The sequence below is a fragment of the Andrena cerasifolii genome, chromosome 4 (assembly GCF_050908995.1).
Source record: "Andrena cerasifolii isolate SP2316 chromosome 4, iyAndCera1_principal, whole genome shotgun sequence".
Classification (NCBI taxonomy): domain Eukaryota; kingdom Metazoa; phylum Arthropoda; class Insecta; order Hymenoptera; family Andrenidae; genus Andrena; species Andrena cerasifolii.
In genome coordinates this window covers 1281337-1301263 of record NC_135121.1, presented here as the reverse complement: position 1 = coordinate 1301263, position 19927 = coordinate 1281337, and the positions used below count along the sequence as shown (strand labels likewise).

The 19927-nt window shown below is 41.6% G+C and overlaps 2 protein-coding genes across 11 annotated transcripts in view; one reads left to right on the top strand and one right to left on the bottom strand.

Annotated features, from left to right (window-relative positions):
• Window positions 1–19927, bottom strand: part of Machr-a (muscarinic Acetylcholine Receptor, A-type) — a 200745-nt gene that overhangs the window by 66293 nt on the left and 114525 nt on the right. For all 10 annotated transcript variants that reach the window (XM_076810385.1, XM_076810388.1, XM_076810386.1 and 7 more), the window contains one exon: window positions 15832–17334. In XM_076810385.1, the coding sequence (XP_076666500.1) occupies window positions 15832–16300 (469 nt within the window). In that variant the 5' untranslated portion in view covers window positions 16301–17334. The remainder of the gene's footprint in view (window positions 1–15831; window positions 17335–19927) is intronic.
• LOC143368070 (uncharacterized) lies at window positions 165–4171 on the top strand. Its single transcript, XM_076810445.1, has one exon. The coding sequence runs from the start codon at window positions 2544–2546 to the stop codon at window positions 3216–3218; it is 675 nt and encodes a 224-aa protein (XP_076666560.1). The 5' UTR covers window positions 165–2543; the 3' UTR covers window positions 3219–4171.

The following is a 19927-nucleotide window of genomic DNA, read 5'->3' as shown; positions in this document are numbered from 1 at the left end:
TCTAGCAGTACTATGGGTTCAGTAATGAAATGTATTTGAATGATAGATATGTACATGATATTAGCAGGACAAAAAAAATAAAAATTATAATTTTATTTATTTACAAAAAATAGTGTAACCGCTTTCCGGAGTGGTTACGGAGGGGGGGGGGCGGTGGAGGGACCGTAGTGCCAACTCAGGACGGTGGTCCAGGGCCGCTGAGTGGATGAAGCCGAGGTGACTTGTATAATGGGTTTTATTAAGTAATATACAAGAAATCCTGGCCAGGTCCAACTCGCTAACAAGTGATTCGGTAGTTCTTAACCTAAGCCTTATCCTAGCCCTTAACCTATACCTTATCCTAACGCTTATTCTAGCCCAACGCCTGTGGCGGGTCGCGGGTGGCGCGTTGTGATCGCGGCGCGAGGTTCGGTTTCTAGCCGGCGGTGGGGGGACGAGTTGGGGTAGTTGCCTTTCTGATGCCCTGGCTATTGTCTCCACCAATGATCCCGACCGGGAAGTCTTGGTTCAGCTCGCTCAGTGGGTAGAGTAAGCAGGCCAGTGGATGAACGATTCGTAGATTATCATCAGTTATGAGAAAACAAGGTTTTTAATTTATGTGATTTTTTTATCTTCTAGAAAAAACGTTTATTATTTTATAAAATTATCATTTTTAATAAAAATCGTTTTGTGTCGGAAAAATATTTCTTAATACCATCTGACATTATCACCGTGTTTGGGCGCATTGTAAAAAGGTATGTAATACATGGCTGCATTAGTAATATTCAATTTCTAAATAAACGTCTAAAGAAAATAATAAAACGATAGAACTTAGAAAAATGACTGTCCATGTATTGGTATTAGTTTCCTAACCTAAATCCAGTAATTTGACAGCATAGAATTGAACCTTTTCAAGCCGATTTTTTCTTAAGAAATACTCATAACCAAGTAGTTTATGTTAGAAAGTTTACACATTATTGAAATTTACATATTTTTTTATTCGTGTTTATAATAAGACTTTCTAAGATGAAAAAGTTAACATGTGGTGTTTATTATGCAACTTTCTTAGTAGCCATTTAGGTATTTCTACCTTATTCTTTATTTTTTTATTTTGTAGACTTAAGTATTCTTTCTTTTTTATTAAGATGACGAGCAATAAAAAACTATACAAGTTACACCAACATTCAGAGAATAACGTAGACAAAGCTCTGCAAGAAATCAGAAATGGAAGTAGTATAGGAAAAGTTGCAAAAGAGTGCGGTATTCCAAAGTCTACTCTACATGCTAAACTAACTGGAATGGCCCCGGAATACTGCAGAAAGGGTCCAAAGCCAATTTTAACATTTGGGGAAGAACATCGTTTAAAGGAATCGATACTTCAATAAGACTAAATTGGGTTTTCCAAAGCATCCCAATAAAGTGAAGGATTCCGTACAAAAAGTACTTAATGAAGCAGGGCGAAGAACCATATTTACAAATAACACACCAGGAGATAAATGGCAAAAGCTGTTCTTGTGGTGACACTCAGAAATAACGAAAAGAAACACTGAACTAATTTCAAATGAAAAACATTTGAGAGAATGGATCCACCAAGTGAAATCATATTTAGAAGAAAATAAACTTCATAGTATTGTTGCGCCAGGGCGATTCCATCGCAGGCCACCCCGACGCAAAGGAGTAGAATAATAAGACACGGACGCACACACGACACCACTATATTTGATACATAGGGCAATATTAGTTATAAAGGCGCGACCCGTATGTCCGAACGCAATGGCGTTCGGTTTAGGACAGTCTTCCTGTCGGCCTCCCGATCGTCCTCTTGAAGGGAGTCGACCTTCTTCTATCTTCAGCTGCGAGCATCAACAGGCTATATACGGGCCTATACCCGGTGCTTACAAGAGTATTTTACAGAGATCCAAAAGTATTTTTAATGGAAATGAGACTGACGTGCAACACTGTTCTAAAAGTAGTCAACTTTTAGGATCAAAAAATGAAAAAGATTTCTATGAAATTGCATCCGGAAAAGAAAAGGAAACATTAACCGTGCATTGTACTAGAGCTATTACTTTTTGACCCGTTGGGTACCCAGCTACCCGGAATAACTTCAAACCATTGAATGTGGTATTGTTCGACCATTTTGGCTAACATGAGACTATACCACAGACAATCACAGACAATACTATATTCAATTGCTTGAAGTTATTCCGGGTAATGTCCGGGAACCCGGGTATCCGATGGGTTAAAAAGTAACAACTCTACTTTGTACGTTTCTGCTGCGGGTGATGCATTGCCACCTAGGATTATGTTTCCTTACGTCGTGAAGTTGGGAGTGGAAGAGAGCAGTATGGCGTCTAAGGCAAGAGACGGCCAAGCGTATTCTTATAACTGTTTTGAGTAAACTGTACATCGATTATAATAAAGTAATTTAATAGTATTACAAAACATAACATTGCGCAGTCGTGAAAAATTCAAAGTGTTAAAACAGAAAAGTAAGGGATAGTAAGCCATAAGAAATAAGAAAGGTTAAATGGTTAGGCGGATCACGTGCCCGAGGATACAAAATGGATACAAAAATCCCAGCGCAGCTGGAGTTCAGCGGTAACATTGCTGACAATTATAAAAAATACAAACAAAGATTTGAAATATATCTGACGGCAAATGATTTTCAACAAAAGTCAGATGAGATTAAAGTCGCAATGCTACTCAATACAATAGGTGAGGAGGGCATTGAAATATTTAATAATTTTGATTTTAGTGATGATGATAGAAAGACATATGATCTAATAATACAGAGATTTGACACTTACCTTTTACCAAAGAAAAATGTAGTATATGAAAGATATGTATTTTATAAAAGAAACCAGGAAGTTAACGAGCCAATAGAAAATTTCGTAAAGGATTTAAAAAAGTTAAGTCAGAGCTGTGAATTTAGGGATGAACAAGATATGATCCGGGACAGGATTGTTCTAGGGATAAATAACACTAAAGTACAAGAGAAATTACTAAGTGTCAAGGATCTAGAACTGGAAAAGGCCGTGCAAATGTGCAAAGCAGCGGAATTATTAAAAGAAAGAATGAAAGAATTAAAAGTGGTCAAGAATATAGAGAAGAAATTTGACAAAAAACATTCCAAAGAAAAGAAGGATCAAAATGGGGCAGAAAGGAAAGTCAAGTCAAAAGAGGAGAGTAAATTCTCATGTAGGAGGTGTTACAAGACACACGGGCCGAGGGAATAACCAGCTTTCGGCAAGAAATGTAACAGATGTGGTAAACCCAATCATTTCAAGGTGGCATGTAAAGTCAGGGCGGTACAGATGGTAGAAGAAGATGAATGTCCAGAGGAGGAAATGCTTGTTAAAGTGGTTGGGATAAAAATAGAGTATGTAAAGGAGGTTAAAGGCAAGGAATGGTATGAGGATATCAGTATTAATGGTCATAAAATAAAATTTAAATTAGATACAGGAGCACAAGTAAATATACTCCCATATTATTTATTAAGATAAAGGAGAACAGAATAGAAAAGACTAATGACATACTATAAGCATATGGAGGGGTTAAGTGTAAGCCTCTAGGTGCTGTAGGTTTAAGATACAAGGTGAAAGAGAAGTCCTGCAAAAATTCCTTATAGTCAGAGAGGAAAGACTACCATTATTATGATTAGAGGCGTGTATAAAATTGGAACTAATCATAAGAGTAGGAAAGGTAGAAATGTTAGGGAGTAAAGACGTAAGCCGAGCGACGGCCGTGGCGTGCAAAATGCATGTATGTGTGCAGCCCAGACGAGTGACCTTCGGCAAAAAGGCATTGTCGAACGTAGCTGAAATCGCGACGCCGAGTCTGTGACGATCGACAAAAAAAAGCGACGATCGGCGGACGGGAACAGGAGTCCAAGAGAGTCGCTCGCACGGAGCAGACGTGCATGAGCCACCAATAAAATATACTCATTTACTGTTTCTACCTTACACACCGAACTCTTTCCTTCAACCCTTCTATAAGTCAGAAGTGGGATCTAGCCACCGTGATAGTCAGTGGCGAGGATCGCGCGGTTACGTTTACGCGAAGTTTGCTTATGCGAAGTGCGAGGAAATATGAGTTGCCCGCTAACGGTGGTCGAGCTTAAAGAGAAGTTGAAGTCGATGGACTTGCAATCGGCCGGTACGAAGTGTGAGTTAGTGAAAAGCCTGCTAAGTGTCTGTGTCGCGCCCGAAGATTTACGTATGACGGAGGACGCGGCGAGAGAAGCGCAGGAGGGTCGGAACGTGGAGACTCAGGGTCAGCCAGGTACGAGAACGCCGACGGAAGAAATGGTCTCTCGAGAGCTGGACGTGCTGAGAAGGGAACGAGACGTGGCTACGCAGGAAGCCGAGCTACTCAGAAGGGAACTAGCCTTGCTACGAGCGACCCCCAGATCGGAGACAAACCCCATGTCGGAGGCAAACCCCGAGTTGAAGGCACGCGTACCCGAATGAACGACGATGAAAAAGTGGCAGGAGCTGAAAGATATGGTCGGCGAGTATGGTGGAAGCAGCCTGGATTTCGATAGATCGGAAAGACAAGTGGGGAAACTTCTATCGTCGTACGAACTGAACAGCCACCAAGCGAAGGCGTTAGTGTGCAGCAGGTTGACCGGCGGAGCGCTAAAATGGTACCACTCAAGGGTCGACTGCGTCGAGTTAGATTACGAGGACCTACTACGGGGGTTGAAGAAGATGTACGGGCAGCAACTGGACCCGTTGGCCTTGAGACAGGCGCTCGAAGCGAGGAAGTGGAGCGCAGGAGAAACTTTCGCCGATTACATCCACGATAAAGTCCTACTCGCGAACCGGGTGCCGGTCGGAGAGAAGGAGTTAGTCAGCTACGTCGTCGGTGGCATCCCAAGTTGGGAGTTCCGGACGCGGGCCAAAGTCCAGCGTTACGAGTCCGTGGACGCGATGCTGACGGCCTTTACGGACGTTGAGCTACCGTCGGAGAAGAAGACCCCGCCGCCGTCGGACGCACCCCGGAAGTAGCATCCGCACGGTCGGACAACGGCCCCATCAGCCGTCAGAACGGGAAAACCGCCACCGAAGGACGAACAGGGAACGAAGCATGCGGGGTGGAAATGCTTCAACTGCAACCAGACGGGGCGCATCGCAGCCGAGTGCCCGAAGCCGAGAAGGGAGAGGGGTCCCTGTCACAAATGCGGAAAGATGGGTCATCGGGCAAGCCGATGCGACTCCCAACCAGCCGTGGAGGACGTCAACTATGTGGCCCGCGAACAGAGAGAAGACGACGACTTTCGGCGAGCGGTAGAATTACAGATAAGTAGCGAGAGCGGTAGTCTAAATGTTAAGGTGAACGCGCTCATCGATTCGGGAAGTCCGATTTGTTTCCTCAGAGAAAGTTACGTTCCGAGAGCGTGCATCATGACCGACCGCGAATCGAATAAATTTTGCGAAATAAACGGAAGTGATTTGAACGTGTTAGGACAGGCGCAAGCAACGGTCACATACGACGATGCAAAACGCGCTAGTTCTGGGGCGCGATTTCATGAAAGTAGCCAAATTATGTCATTAAGCAGAGAGGAAAAAAAAATAGCGATATCATGAACATTGATGTAGGTAAAAGCGATACTCGTGTAACTGCCGACGATATGCGTATAAATGAGAGCCTTTCAGCCGAGGTGAAGGCGCGCGCGCGAGATTTGTTCGATTGAATGTACGTCAATGCACAAAGGCCGTCGGAGCCTCAAGTAGAAAACGTTATGAAACTGACGGTCACGAGCGATAAGCCGTTTTCGTTTTCGCCGCGTAGGTGGTCGTACGACGAGAAGAATAAGCTGAGACGGATCCTGGATGAATTGTTAGCTAAGGGAATCATTAGAGAGAGCACGTCGGAATACGCGTCGCCCATCATCTTGACGAGGAAGAAGAACGGCGAAATCAGGCTGTGCATAGATTTTCGGGCGTTAAACAAGATAACGGCACGCGACAATATCCCGCTCCCGTTAATCGAAGACTTGTTGGATCTGTTAGGCGGAATAAAATATTTCACGACCCTTGATTTCAAGGACGGGTTTTTCCACATTAAGATGGACGAAGGGTTGATGAAGTTCACCTCCTTCGTTACGCCTTTTGGGCAGTACGAATACACGCGAATGCCTTTCGGGTTGAAGGGGGCCCCCCTCAAATTCCAGCGGTACGTTACTCAGATCTCCAACGAGCAGATTAAGGCCGGTGAGATATCAGTTTATGGTATCCCCTGTAGGCCTATTCCACTGTGCCGCGTAATAAAAGATAGTGGAAAACCGCGTTTTATTATCAAAATTTTAAACATGTTTGGGAAAACTAGATTTTTGAGCACGTTTCGACGATTTCCTATTTTGGCACCTGTCATGGCTTTCGCACCATCGGTTACCACTGCAGAGCATTTTGATAAATCAATATGGAATTTTTGAATAGTGTTCTCTACTGCGTTAAAAATATCCAGTTCTGTCGTTGTGTTGTGCAAAGGTACGAAGTCCAAAAGCTCCTCGACATACGAAAAATCATTTTGTACAATTCGAGCGAAAATGCTCAATTGACTCGTATGCCGGTTATCGGTGCTTTCTTCCAAACACAAAGAGAAATAACGACAGTTGATTAAAAGTGCAGTTAACTTCTGTTCAATAGATGCGCCTATATAAAAAAATTCGGGAGCTTACAGTTTTATTACTCAATGGGATACTCGCAGCTCGAAACGTGCGCGAAAATCTAGTTTTCCCAAACATGTTTGAAATTTTGATAATAAAACGCGCTTTTCCACTCTATTTTTTATCACGCGGCACAGTGGAATAGGCCTACAGGGGATACCACTGACAAAAAAAAACGCATCGATAATAGTACCCCATGGGTGATGTGGAAACCTATTGATGCGGTGTCGCCTCAATGCGCCACGCGCGGTTCATACAGCACGGGCCTGAGGCGCTCGAGGCTTCTGGGCCGCCGCGGGGGCCAAGACGCGCGGCGGGAGAAAGGAGGCGTCGCCTCTGAAACTCGGCCGAAAAGATCACTTAATTCCCAAGCCTGATCTACATAGATCAATCAAACCCGTATTCTCTATTATCGACCGAAAGCGTCACTATTATAATTTGCGTTCTATTTTGACCTAAAGCACCACTATTATAGTTTATATTCTTCTATTGCAACCAAAAGCGTCATTATCTGTAATTTATACATTTCTATTTCAACCAAAAAGCGTCATGAGTATAGTTTATGTTCTGTTTCAACTAATAAGCGTCATTATTATCACTTATATTCCTTTATATCAACCAAAAGCGTTAATAATTCTGTTAATTAGTTATACATTAAAAGTGTTTCCCTTGAATAAACACTGTTATGTAGAATTCTGATTCATGAAATTCATTTCTTTATTGCACGCCAGTCGAACCAATCCCTAATTCCTGTAACTCGCGTTAATGCTACGCCTAGGAACGTTATATCTGCTAGTTGTCGTTCACAAGTGCATACTTCTGCTGCAAAAAATCACTCCGTTCGCGATGTTTGTACACGTGACATCAAAATGACATCCTATACTGAGTTTGTGCGGGAAATAAACTCAGAAAACAATGCATAGATTTCCTTATCAGGAAAAATATTTTTAAAGATACTATGCAGTGTCCGGTATGCGCAAAGCAACTAACGCTTAATCGCGAAAATAAATTCTTTCAGGAGTTGAAATTCTTCTAAAGTTGAAAATAAGAAGAGGAAGAAAAACTTGCAATGTAACTGTAATGTAATTTAATATAATCTGATAAAACTGGGGCAAGGTTTGAGAATGTTCGTCTCCCGTTATTTACAGCCATAACATTTATTGTGGAATGGTTGTGGCTTTTACTACCACGATTTAGATTTACTTCGGACGAATTACATATTTCATCACACACCTTCGTCGACTGGAGTAGTTTTTGTAGAGAGGTCAGATTTGATGTATTATTTTATATGTACTATATAGGCAATAACTGCTTCACAGCTTTTTACGTAAAGATTGAAACTTACAGGGCTATTTTACGAAATTTTTAATGCGATTATTGGTAAACATGTCGATTAGCACCCCCCTCGTGGATTCGAATGACCTTGAAATATGTTTCAAGGTAAACATTCTGAATAACTTTTTCCTATACAGTGAATCCTCGTTACCAGCCCGACGAATGGGGCTGGCGGCGGGCTCCTAACGCGTTGTGGACGCTATTCCGCGCGGCCAATGGCGTGAGGGAAAAAACCAATGAGCGAGCGAGAGGGAACGAAACAGTTGACACGAAGTTGCCGTCGACTCTTTCGTTTCTTCTCGCTCGCTCATTGGGTTTTCTTACTCTCCTCCGAAGGATTCCAAGAAATGGTGGGAATCGCTGGGCTCCTAACGCATGGTAGAAACGGGCTGGTAACGAGGATTTACATTTTAACATTTGTATAGCTTTTATGTTTGTTTTCGACGAAGACAGAAAATACACAATTGTTGCACGCCGTCGTGCGATACTTGTAATCGCAGTCTCATTTCTACTATCCCCAAACACACATCGGTTCGCTACCATGCTTTACGCGCCCCCTGCACTAACCTAGCCCCAGCCAATACTAATACCCGGGACAAATTGGAAATATGTTGTGAGGGGCATGATTAGTGCAGGGGGCGCATAAAGCCTGGTAGCGAACCAATGTGAGTTTAGGCATGCTAAAAATGCGGCTTACAAGCATCGCGCGACGCGCGTCGTCACGATAATACGTAAAATTTTATATTATTAAATTTATTATTTTCGTAATTACTATATTTACTATGTTATTATTTTACGCAAGCGTTGTCGACCGCCCCACAGCGGCCAGATTGAGATAACTACCCCAAACCTAAACCCAATACATTGATGACATTAATTTTTAACTACGACTTATAACAGACATTTCGCACAGATCGTCAGATGGTGGTGACTGATTCATTCTCGATTGCTGTTGGCAAAAATGAATCGATCTGTCAATATATCTGAATACGACCTTAGGATAAAGATACAATGAAAGATGAAAAATTATTCGAAGCCCAAGATGCAAGGCCATCGAATAAACAAAGAAAACTAATAAATACCCGAAGCTAGAATTTTAGATTTAGGGTACACAGCCGGCCCCCTCCCCCTCCCCCAAACCCAGTGTCTATCGGCCACTGGGGCCATTCGGAGGTATATCCTTTTATTTAAATAGTGTCCGTCTCAGCATAGGACCGTAAAGGAATACAAAAAAATCAGGGAGTCAACTGTTGACTGATTTGGAGACTTTTCCTTATTATATGTTTTATATTGTCACTTCCCGGGTGGCGGTGTTTGGGGACAATGACAATGTGGGATTGTACGGGAACGTTAGGGACGACAGCGTGTTTCGTAGAACTTGGAAGAAGGGAGTTTAGGCACGAAAGCGGGTTTCGCAGCACAAGGAGAGTTAGGAGCTTAGGCACGAAAACGAGTTTGGTAGCACAAGGAGAGTTGGGACTTTAGGCACAAAGCGAGTTTCGTAGCACTGAGCAACCAGGGAGGGTTAAACAATAATCGCGCACCAGGGTGACACCCGTTAAAGTACAGATGATTAATGTATAAAGAACTGGTAATTGGATTTACCTCGGCACTGAAATAAGAAGCGACACGTAATATTTCCGCGAAATATGTCTAAACATATGATCCTGCAAGCCCTATGCGAAAGTAAGCCTTGTAAATACTATAAGAAATCCCGGCGTTGGCGAAGCGAGATCAGCTGTTGCAATGGCTTGTAGAGATTTGGGATCTCCGTGAGAACGAAGGATTAATGCAATAATTCAAACCGTTATTTAAAACAAGAGCGTTTATTTAGTAGAACGCATAAGAATATGCCATCCACTATTAATTCGATAGCGGTAGATTTAATATAATAATGCGTAGGACGTTAAGCATTAGCACATAAACGTATATATAAGCAATGAGCATTATCAATGTATGTATATGAGCATGAAATAGATGTCCATTACCAATTTATGTGTATGAACATGAAATAGGTGAGCATTAACAAAATATGTGTATGGACATGGAATAGATGGGCATTGGGAATAGATAATAATATCGGATGCACTAAGCATTAGCAATAGATAATAATATAAAATGCAATAAGCATTAGCAATAGACAATGAATATAAATGCAATAATCATTTGCAATAGGCAATAGTATAAAATGCAATAAGCATAACCAATAGACAAAATATAAATGCAATAAGCAATAATGTAAAATATGAAAAACGTTAGCAATAGGAAATAATATAAACGGAGATGATATACACTGGTACGATAAGTAGTTATAATCGCTTACAGTAGATGCTGTAGATTAATAAGCCTTTTGCGAGGAGTAACACTAATTCGACAGTAAGGTATAATCACTGAATGGAAACCAAAAGTGACTTGCGGGCGTTGGGTCTCTTGTATTTATATGGTGCTCCGGAATATCGGGTATGAGGGGTATGCACGGTACGCACTATGAGTCATGTGCAAACTATGCATTATATAACTGAGATGTAACGTGACTCATGCGCGAAATATGCGTTACATAATTGAATGTAACATGACTCAAGGTCAAAATATGCATCACAATAGAATATCAGGGGTGTTTATTCGGGGCTCCGAAAAAAGGACTACTCAACCCAATGGGTGGATTTTGAGTGTTTTGGTTGGAAAGGGGTAAGAGTGGCTTTGATTTGGTGGGTCGTAGAGGGGCTGAGACGTGGTCTCGATTTAAGAGTGGTTTTAGGGAGTGAGTCGTGCTCTTGATTTAGGAGGGTTTTTGGGACGAGGGGCTTGCTTAGATTTAGGATGCAAGGGAGGAGATCGTGCCTCGCAGGGGGAAGATGGATAGGGGATTTCGCACTTGACCATCGCGGGATGGGGACCGCTAAGGTACAACTTCTGGATGGCCGAGTGCTTGGAGGTTTGTTAGAGGTGAGTTTCAGGGATAGTGGAGAAATTCTACGGGGAAGACTCTAATTAGGACCGCGCGAAAAATAGTCGAACGTCACAATACAATAGTCGGAAGAATTAAAAAGAATAATAATAAGAGCAATAATTTCAAATAATTGCTGTAACTTGTGACGTAGCGACGTTACGCGCCGCGCGCGCCGTGAAGACAGCAAGTCTAGTACGAGCCGCGGCAGCTAGGTGGCCGCCGGCCCCGCGATCGGCTCGCTGACGAAGATAAGCGGCGGCGAGTGTATAAAGGGCGCCGCGAGCCCAATCGAGGCTCTCCGTTCCGTACATCCAGAGGCCTAACCCGCTAACTGACTGTACAACCGAGCAGCCTTTTTGAATCCCGAAGTGTGCCGGAATCGGCCATCGCCTTTACTGCGCCGTTACCAACTTCTTTCTAATATAGATCGAGAGAAATCTTGCGACGCCTACCAACGCCTCCGTGGAACCGCTGCGGCTTTAAACTCGGAGACCACGTTACACCAGGCCATCTCTTTACGACTCCCAATTGGGTGCGTCGAAATCGACCGTTCAAGGGCAGTTGCTCTACTCCGCTATCCCTATTTCCACTAGATCTCGTCGAAGCTGTCGTCACCGCGAGTCGCCGAGGCAACGCCGGAACACCCAAACCAACCGTCGCGACTGAGCCCGAGAATTGCACATTTATTTTCCCGATATTTGAGGACGAAACTTTTTTTTTTGTTTTTACCATCTCCGGGTTTATATTTAAATCTCCGGGTTGGAATGTGTGGCACTCCAGAATTGATATGGTGATAAGGTGGCAACCCTGGGTGTATGGACTTCGAATGACTTCTGATTTTTCATGGGTCTGGAGATCGGTGCGATAATTCAGAGATCAAAGGCACTTGCCAAAAGAAAAACAAAAGAAATAAAAACAAAAGAAGAAAAAGAAAGAGGCAAAGAGATGCAAAGAGAAGAAGAAAAGAAACAGGAGTTGAGAGAGAAATCTAAAACGCCACAAAAAAAAATGAAAAGCCTATGAGACCGCGGTGTAGAGCACGGCATACGTCGTGAAGGATGCTCCAAGAAAATATGTCTTTGATTTTGATATGTTGACAGATGATTTTAATAAAAGTGATTTTAAAGTAAAATATGAGCCACTTTCTTTTATATTCAACAAGTGGTCAACAACTGTACCTGGATTGATCAGCAACTATACCACGACCGGTAATAACTACAATTTTGAGTTATGTTTCTTTATAATAGCATACCATCGAAACTACTGATTTCTCAAAGTTCCTTTGGTGTTATAATCATCTTCGATACTTCTCTTTCCGCCTGGTATAACAGACTTCATTTATAAAATTTAAGCCACTTATTCCATAGCCTTTACCTAAACTGAAGCTCTTAGGTGGTCAACTGCTGTATCGTTTACCCCTACTAAGGAATAGTTGTTAAGCAATATCGGATAACAGTAAGAAACCAACATTATTTACGAAAATATTAAAGTCTGCGGCAAATGTTGCAAATACATAATTACACTAACCATTGTCTATCTGTCGGAGACGAAAATAAAGATTATTGACAAAAAATGTTAGAAAAATTGTTTAATTATGTATTTGCAGCACCTGCCGTAAATTTTAATAAATCAGTAAATAATGTTGGTTTCTTACTGTTATTCACCATATTTTAACAACTATTTCTTAGTATTGCATTATATACAGTATAATACAAATTTATAGACTCCTGAAATATATAGTTATAGCTTGAAGACTTCAAGAAACGACGTTTTTCGTCCGTATGATCCCTATTTTACTAGTATTTGCCGAGTTTGAGCGGCCACGTTGAATCTGACACCTTCTTTTTCAAAAATGCACAACGGATTCGTAATCAGCGATACCTAATATCCCAGTATACCAAGTTTCGTTGATTTCTATACCGATTTGGCGTGGAAATCGATTGTTGATCGCGACTATGTCATTTTCTCCCACTGTGTGCCGGCTCGCCTTTATCTTTTACCAGTAGCGGCAGTCGACAGTCTAAGAAAAGGCCAGCAAGTGAGAAACACTGAAAAACAGTGAGAGCGAATGGGAAAGAATGGATGGCAGTCGAGTATGGAAATAACTAAAAAATATTCAAATCACATTGTGGTTGGTCTTATTTTCATTGGAAAAATCTCTTTAATCTGTTAAAAATATTTTGGATATTATTCCGAAAGGCTGGTCGATGGAGATGAAATTTCGGGGGTGTTTTGAAGATTGTGGGTGGACCCCAAATATAAAATTTTAGCTTCGGAAATTCACCCGTTTGGAAGATAGTTACTTTACGGAAGGCCGCTCATTCACTGCATCGCATGACGGCGGGTAACATTTATGTTTGTTTTCGACGGAGACAGAAAAAAAACAATTGTTCCACGCCGTCCCGCGATGCTTTACGCGCTCGTAAACAGCCCCCCCCCCCGCACTAATCTAGCCCCCACCAATACTAATACCCGGAACAAGGTGGAAAGTGGATTGCGTTGTGTCGGAATAAGTCAACAGAAATATTGTTAAATGGGGGAAACCATGGTAAAGTGATTAAAAAAAATCGGCACGGTGCACCCTTTTATGCACAATATGCATATTGTGCACAATTATTGCCCCTGTTTCTTTTGAACGCATTAATTGTCGAAGCTAAAATTTTATATTTGGGGTCTTTCCACCTCGTACTACCCACCAAGTTTCATCACGACCGGCCACCGGTGCCTTTCGGAAGTACAGCCAATCTTTTCATAGGAATAAAACGAAAAATTTAAATATTTAATTTTTCATTAAGGTTGTACTTTTTAAATGTCAGCCGTTGGCTTCTTACAAAGAAGTTGCCGGCACGCTACGCCGGCATGTGCCGTATTTCATTGTTGTCTCGTTGCAATTCGTATCGCCGTTCACGGTTGACTGGTTCCCAGGGGGATTCCCCCCGTTGTTGAGTTTGGAGCAGATCATGTATCGAACAAATTTTGGCGATCTTACAACGAGAATGTACTGTACAGGGTCTCCGACAATAGCTGGATTTATTTTTTACTGGGTGATTCTACACGACAAAATAAGTAAAAAATGAAGAGTGGCGAAACTGTGTGTTACAAACGTTGAAAAATTTCAGGGCAAACAGAAAATACGCAAGCTTTCAGCGTACATAGGCCAGTCAGTTCATTGTGTACAGTCGGTATAAAAAAATAACGCATGGATTAAGGTAGGCTCTCACTACGCCTCGCCTCGCCTCGGCACAACGTCTTTTCGCACTCACATCTAGGCTCGCGTCGCCTCGGTTTTTCCGTACCTGAAGTTATCTGAGCTTGCCTCGGTTCATGTACTTGGTCAGTTGCTCAGTTGCTCAGAGAACCTCTTCCTTTCTCTTTTAGCGGTCACCGAAAGCGGTCGCATTGCATCCAGTCACACTACGCCTCGCCTCTCTTCCTCAAAATATTCTCGAGGAAGAATCCGCAGCTCGGAGTCGCGCCGCGGCGAGGCGAGGCGAGGCGCAGTGTGAGTAAAATTCTCAAAATACATAAGAAAAGCATAGGAAGAATGAAATGAGCCGAGGCGAGGCGTAGTGAGACCCTACCTTAAGAGTTGTTAAGACTCTTATACAGTGGTACAATAAAGAACTTGACTGTGTAAAATTCATTGCTCGAGGGACCCTAGGTACACGGCGCGTCAAAACAAGTGAGCGAAAAACCTCAAAATGTGTCATAAATTTTACAAAAAGATAAATTCTTTAATTTTCATCGTATCGATATGAAAGTAACATCAACGGATTTTTTGCATCATCCCGATTAAAACACACTAAATTCCATGTAAATCAGATTATTTTTAACAGAATTAGCTTTAAATTCTACAAATTATTTTTCTTTTGTAGTTGCGTTCATGATGGCACGAATTATGTTGGATTTAGTATCACTTTCATCGGCACCATACAAGGAATCGATTGGTGTCACTTTCGTGAAGATCTGATGAGAAATGCGGAACATGACATTTTTCCCTTGTTAACATGTTCCCTTATCCTTGTCTTTTATGGTCCCATTGTTCTCGGACGTCGAGCACTCGACTACGAAGGTCTCCAGCTCTAAGTAAATAAGAAATGGTATTGGGGATGATATTTTATCAGCCTAACCGAGGAAAAATTATGAACTTAACCGGGATCCACTGTAAATAGTTGGAAGAGGTATAGCGAGGTGCTAAATTAAACCATCAAGCGGCGACAGCGACTGTTGTACCGAGACTGACTAATCGTCAATCAGTGAGTTATTAAAGTGTATGTAATGGACAGTTTAAAGTGATTGTATACGAACTTCTTTTTTCTTTCTCCACTTTGTATCATGACAATGTATAAAATAGTAGCATACTTGTTTCTACGATATCAAGGGATCGACAAAATTTCCCATGAAATTTCTCCATATACAAAAATCATAAATACCAACACGGAATTGACAAAATTTCTCATGAAATTTCTCAAAAATCGTAAATATCAACAGGTTGTATCGTACCACATTTCAGTATTATGAATATTATGACAGTCCTAGTATTAATAACATTATTTTTCAATAAAGTAGAAAACCATCTTCTGTTTAAAATATCTCTAAAATCGTGTAGCTAATTCTAAGCGCCCTACATGTAAAAAATGACAAAAACGAAAACCAGCTCAACCCTTAGGGATAGATGGTACATATTCCTTTAGAGGAAATTTGGGCATCAAGACAAAAAAACGTTTTAGTTTACCAATACCCTATATAGATATACCTAAAATCTCATAATTTCTTGAATTTTCAAATTCGGTATCGTTCTTTGTAAGTTATCTCATTCCCCGATTAAAAGTCTTAGTTTACAAATGAAACTTATAGTTCGCATAACACATATGTAGTATGAAGAACAGCTTACCAATCATTGTGGCTGCCCTACAAGTTGTCCTCTGGGCACGATAAGAAAGAGGTTTCGTTACAGAGAAATATCTGTCAAAGCTGATGATAAGAAGGTTCAAAACCGATGCATTGCTGGCCAAGTAGTCTAATGCTAACCACGTGTCGCAGATATGCGGCCCTAATGGCCAGTAACCAAGTACGGTATAAACTGTGAAGAGAGGCATGGAAAATAGACCGATTGCAAAATCAGCAACTGCCAAGCTAAATAAGAAATAATTAGAAATCGTTTGTAGTTGTTTATCGATCTTGAATGAAATCATCACCATGATGTTGCCAACTACGGTTGTAAGACTAAGGAAAATGGCAACAATTACTATTAGCACGCGCTCCCATACTGCGTAAGAATGTGGTTCTCCGCCACAATCAAGACCGTTGCTCACATTATAACTCTCATTTCCAAAAATATCTGCGTCTGAAGTCACATTCATGTCTGGAGAATTCACTATTGCAAAAAGATGTTGTGTGCGTTCTATATGAGTCTTCTTCTGTATGCTCTATCTCGTTTTGGATTTCATTTACTCATCAACTTCAAGTATATACTGTTCCAAAGTAAGTAAAAATCCTTATTCGTTTTTTGTTTCCTTCTATTCCGTACAAGCTTTACCGTTTCTGTCTCAATAATTCAGATCCAACCAGTTTAACCAGTTTATATTCAAACATATCTTCATCAGTTGTGCTGACTTCATATGTTTATATTATTTTTTCCCCGTAAAGTCACTTTTTTGTTTTTATATTATAAATTATTTTTTTTTTGTTTTTCAACAGTAGCTTCGTCTTGTTTTTCAAACAATTCGTTTTACATACAAAGATTTTTATTTATTTATTATTTGATCGTCTAAGATTCATTTACGGTATTTTTCTTGCATTTGGGCATTCAGACTATTTGTTCATTTAATCAACTCGTTTTCGTCTAACTTCCTGCTTTCATTTTTTTATTTAAAATATTTTGCATTCTTCCATGTAGTCAAAACGTTTCGAGATTCCATTTTCTTATTTGTGTTTCATTTCACACATTGTCTCTTTTTTAAGTATCTTCCTACATTTCAAAGGAAACACCATAGTCTCTCGCTCGTTCTCTTTACTTCCTCTTACTTCCCCTTCCCCCTCACACTGATCAATTTGCTCACTTTCTCTCTCCTTCCTTTCTTCCTGCAATTCCCCCCTCTTATTTCTCTTCCGTGTATATTTAGAAATACTTTTATTCTTGTATATTTGTTCTGTATCACATATCGGGCCAAACCATCCTTCTTTGAATTCCAATCTCTCTGAGAGCTCCTTTTCTTTTCCTTCGCATGCAAGCAATGGTTTGGGAGCGTACGCATGTACATACGCACACACGACTAAGAACCCGTTTTTTCAAACATGTACTGCTTCGGACCTCTGGATATTTGTTTCCTTGTATGGTATTGAGGGATACGTAAACTGCATATCCTTCTTAATTTCTGCGTCGATGATGCACAATCTGCGAAAAAATATTCATTGTTTTATTTTATTTCTCACGCATAATTTTCACGTAATACGTAAAATCAGTTTTTGTAATATTGTAGATTAGAAATGTTAGATTTAAGAGATTTAAGTCTAATATAAAACTAATTATCATCAGCCCGCATACACTGTGATGTAATAATAGCACAATCAGGCAAAATAAAGACGCTTGCTTAAGTTTAACTGTATAATTGATATATGCATCTTTTCACAAATCAGACCATGTGATGAAAGTCAGAGGAAATTGGAGGAATGGCCGCAACACAATTCTATGTTTATAATAGTCTATTTAACAGAAGGTAAACGAAGCACAAGTAAAAAAATCGGTAAGCTTGATGTGTCATTTTCGAGGCGAAAGAGCACATGCAGAGACAAAATACTGACAAAGCACGCCCGCCAAAAGATAGACAGCGAAAGATATGGATTCCCTATTCTTCCCTATAGACGAGTTTATCATTTACATGGACATTTGTATGTTTTTGCATTGACACAGTTTGAAAAATCATTGAAGCGCAATAGGGAGGTGACGAAAATTCTGAGAAGAATGCAAATTCTACTTGTCGCAATTTTGTAACCGATTCTCAATACGCACATAACTATGCGCCATGATCTGAGTGTTACGCAGACAGCCCACGACGTCCTAAAAATCTCTTAAAGACGAACAATAGATATCGTAATGAGGTCCAAAGTTATAAAACAGTATGTCTTCAAGGCGACTTATCAGATCAGGATTACGTCAAATTCAACTATCAACAGCCACCGATAAAAGCGGGCCACGAAGGAAAAGGTGTGGCATCTGCAACGAGTATTTTCCTCCCACAGAGATCTATGCCGTGCCATCGTGCAAGTCCCTAGAGCTGTTCGAGTACTCGAATATAGCGGGCTGGGCCTGGCTCAGCTCGACCGACCGGGCCGGGCCGGGTATTCGTAAAATCCGAACGGCCCGAAAAATCCGAGTAGCTCGAATTGTTCCGCGCGGCTCAGAAGAGGGGGTTAGTCCGAATTATTTCGGGAGGCTCGGAAAATCCGAGCGCCTCAAATGTGGTAGTCCAATTGTGCTGAGTAGGTGAAATATTTCGAACGGTATAGAATGTTTTAAGAAACATTTATCTGCTGAGATGTAAATGATTTTTATCAATAATGTGAAGAATTAAAATGTAAACGGTAAATAAACATATTCGGTAACAATTGAAAATAATTAATTAATTCTAATCTGTTTTACTTTTCTTCGTTTTTGTCACGTTTTCTTTGGTTTAACTTTTGTAACCGCTTTCTGGAAGGGTTATGGGGGGTGCGGTGGAGGTGCCGCAGTGCCGGCTCAGGACGATAGTCTAACTGTTTGCGTGACACTCGCGGCAGACTATGACGTTGGGTCCGCCGCACTGGCCTATATGCGGCACGTGGCCACCTCGCGGCCGCGCTCGGTAGCGGCGGGCCACGTCGAGCGCGAGTGGTGGGGGAAAGATCGGTCCCACCGATATTACTCGGTACACATTCATTTCAACCATTTCCTTTGTTTTTTAATAAATAACTGAAGAGATAATCGCGATATACTTGTAAACGTTTGAATATGTACCTCTTGCGTAATTAATTTTTGTCATTCATTATTTTGTATGTAATTAATGTAATATCTTAAGATTAATATATTATAATGAGGATGGGAAATATTTATAGAAGCGTGTACGAAATTATGGAAGATAATATAAATATATTCTTTCGTGTAAATATTTCTTAATCTATTCCATACTGTTCTAAATATTTCAACTACTCAACACAGTCGGACAGCTCGAACCACATTCGAGGTACGCGGATTTTCTGAGCCGCCCGAAACGATTCGAACTACCCAGATTTTTCAAGCCGCCCGAAAAAATTCGAGCTACCCGAATTTTACGGGTACCCCGTCTCGGCTCGAAAACCGAGTACCGGCTCGGTCCGAATTTCAAGCTGCTCGAATATTCGAGTACTCGAACAGCTTTAGAAGACCCGGTCCTGGGATAAGCTACTCGCCTCCATAAACGGTGATCCGTTACCGTCACGAGGAAGTCGTGAGCGTACAGCGTAAGGGTTAGACCCCCAATTTCTCCGGGAGGTTCTTAACGCGCTATTTCCTGCCCCTCCTCCTGCCGGGTAGGGGGTCACTGGACCTTCCTTTCGAGCGCCGCTTGACCCGTTAGAGGGGTGAGATGGCGAGGTGGGGGTCACGGAGGACGAGTTGGTTTGGGCTGTCCGCCGCCAGAGCGCCAAGAATACGGTGCCGGGCTTAGACGGCATTTCGGCAAGGCTTGGGTCATTGCGCTTGGTGTCCTGGGGGCCACATCAGGTTTTTCAGCGCCTACTTGTGATCAGGCGAGCTCCCCGTATGTTGGAAGAAGTCGAGGCTGGTGCTGCTCCACAAGCCCGGAAAGCCCGCGGTTTATCACTCAACGAAGTTTCTCACGCATAATTAAACGTACGAGCCGATATGTCTTCTAGACGAGGCGGGTAAGCTGCTGGAACGAATAGTAGTTGCCCGTCTGAATGACCACCTATCCCGTGTTAGCCTCAATCTGGCGGGCTGGAAATACGACTTA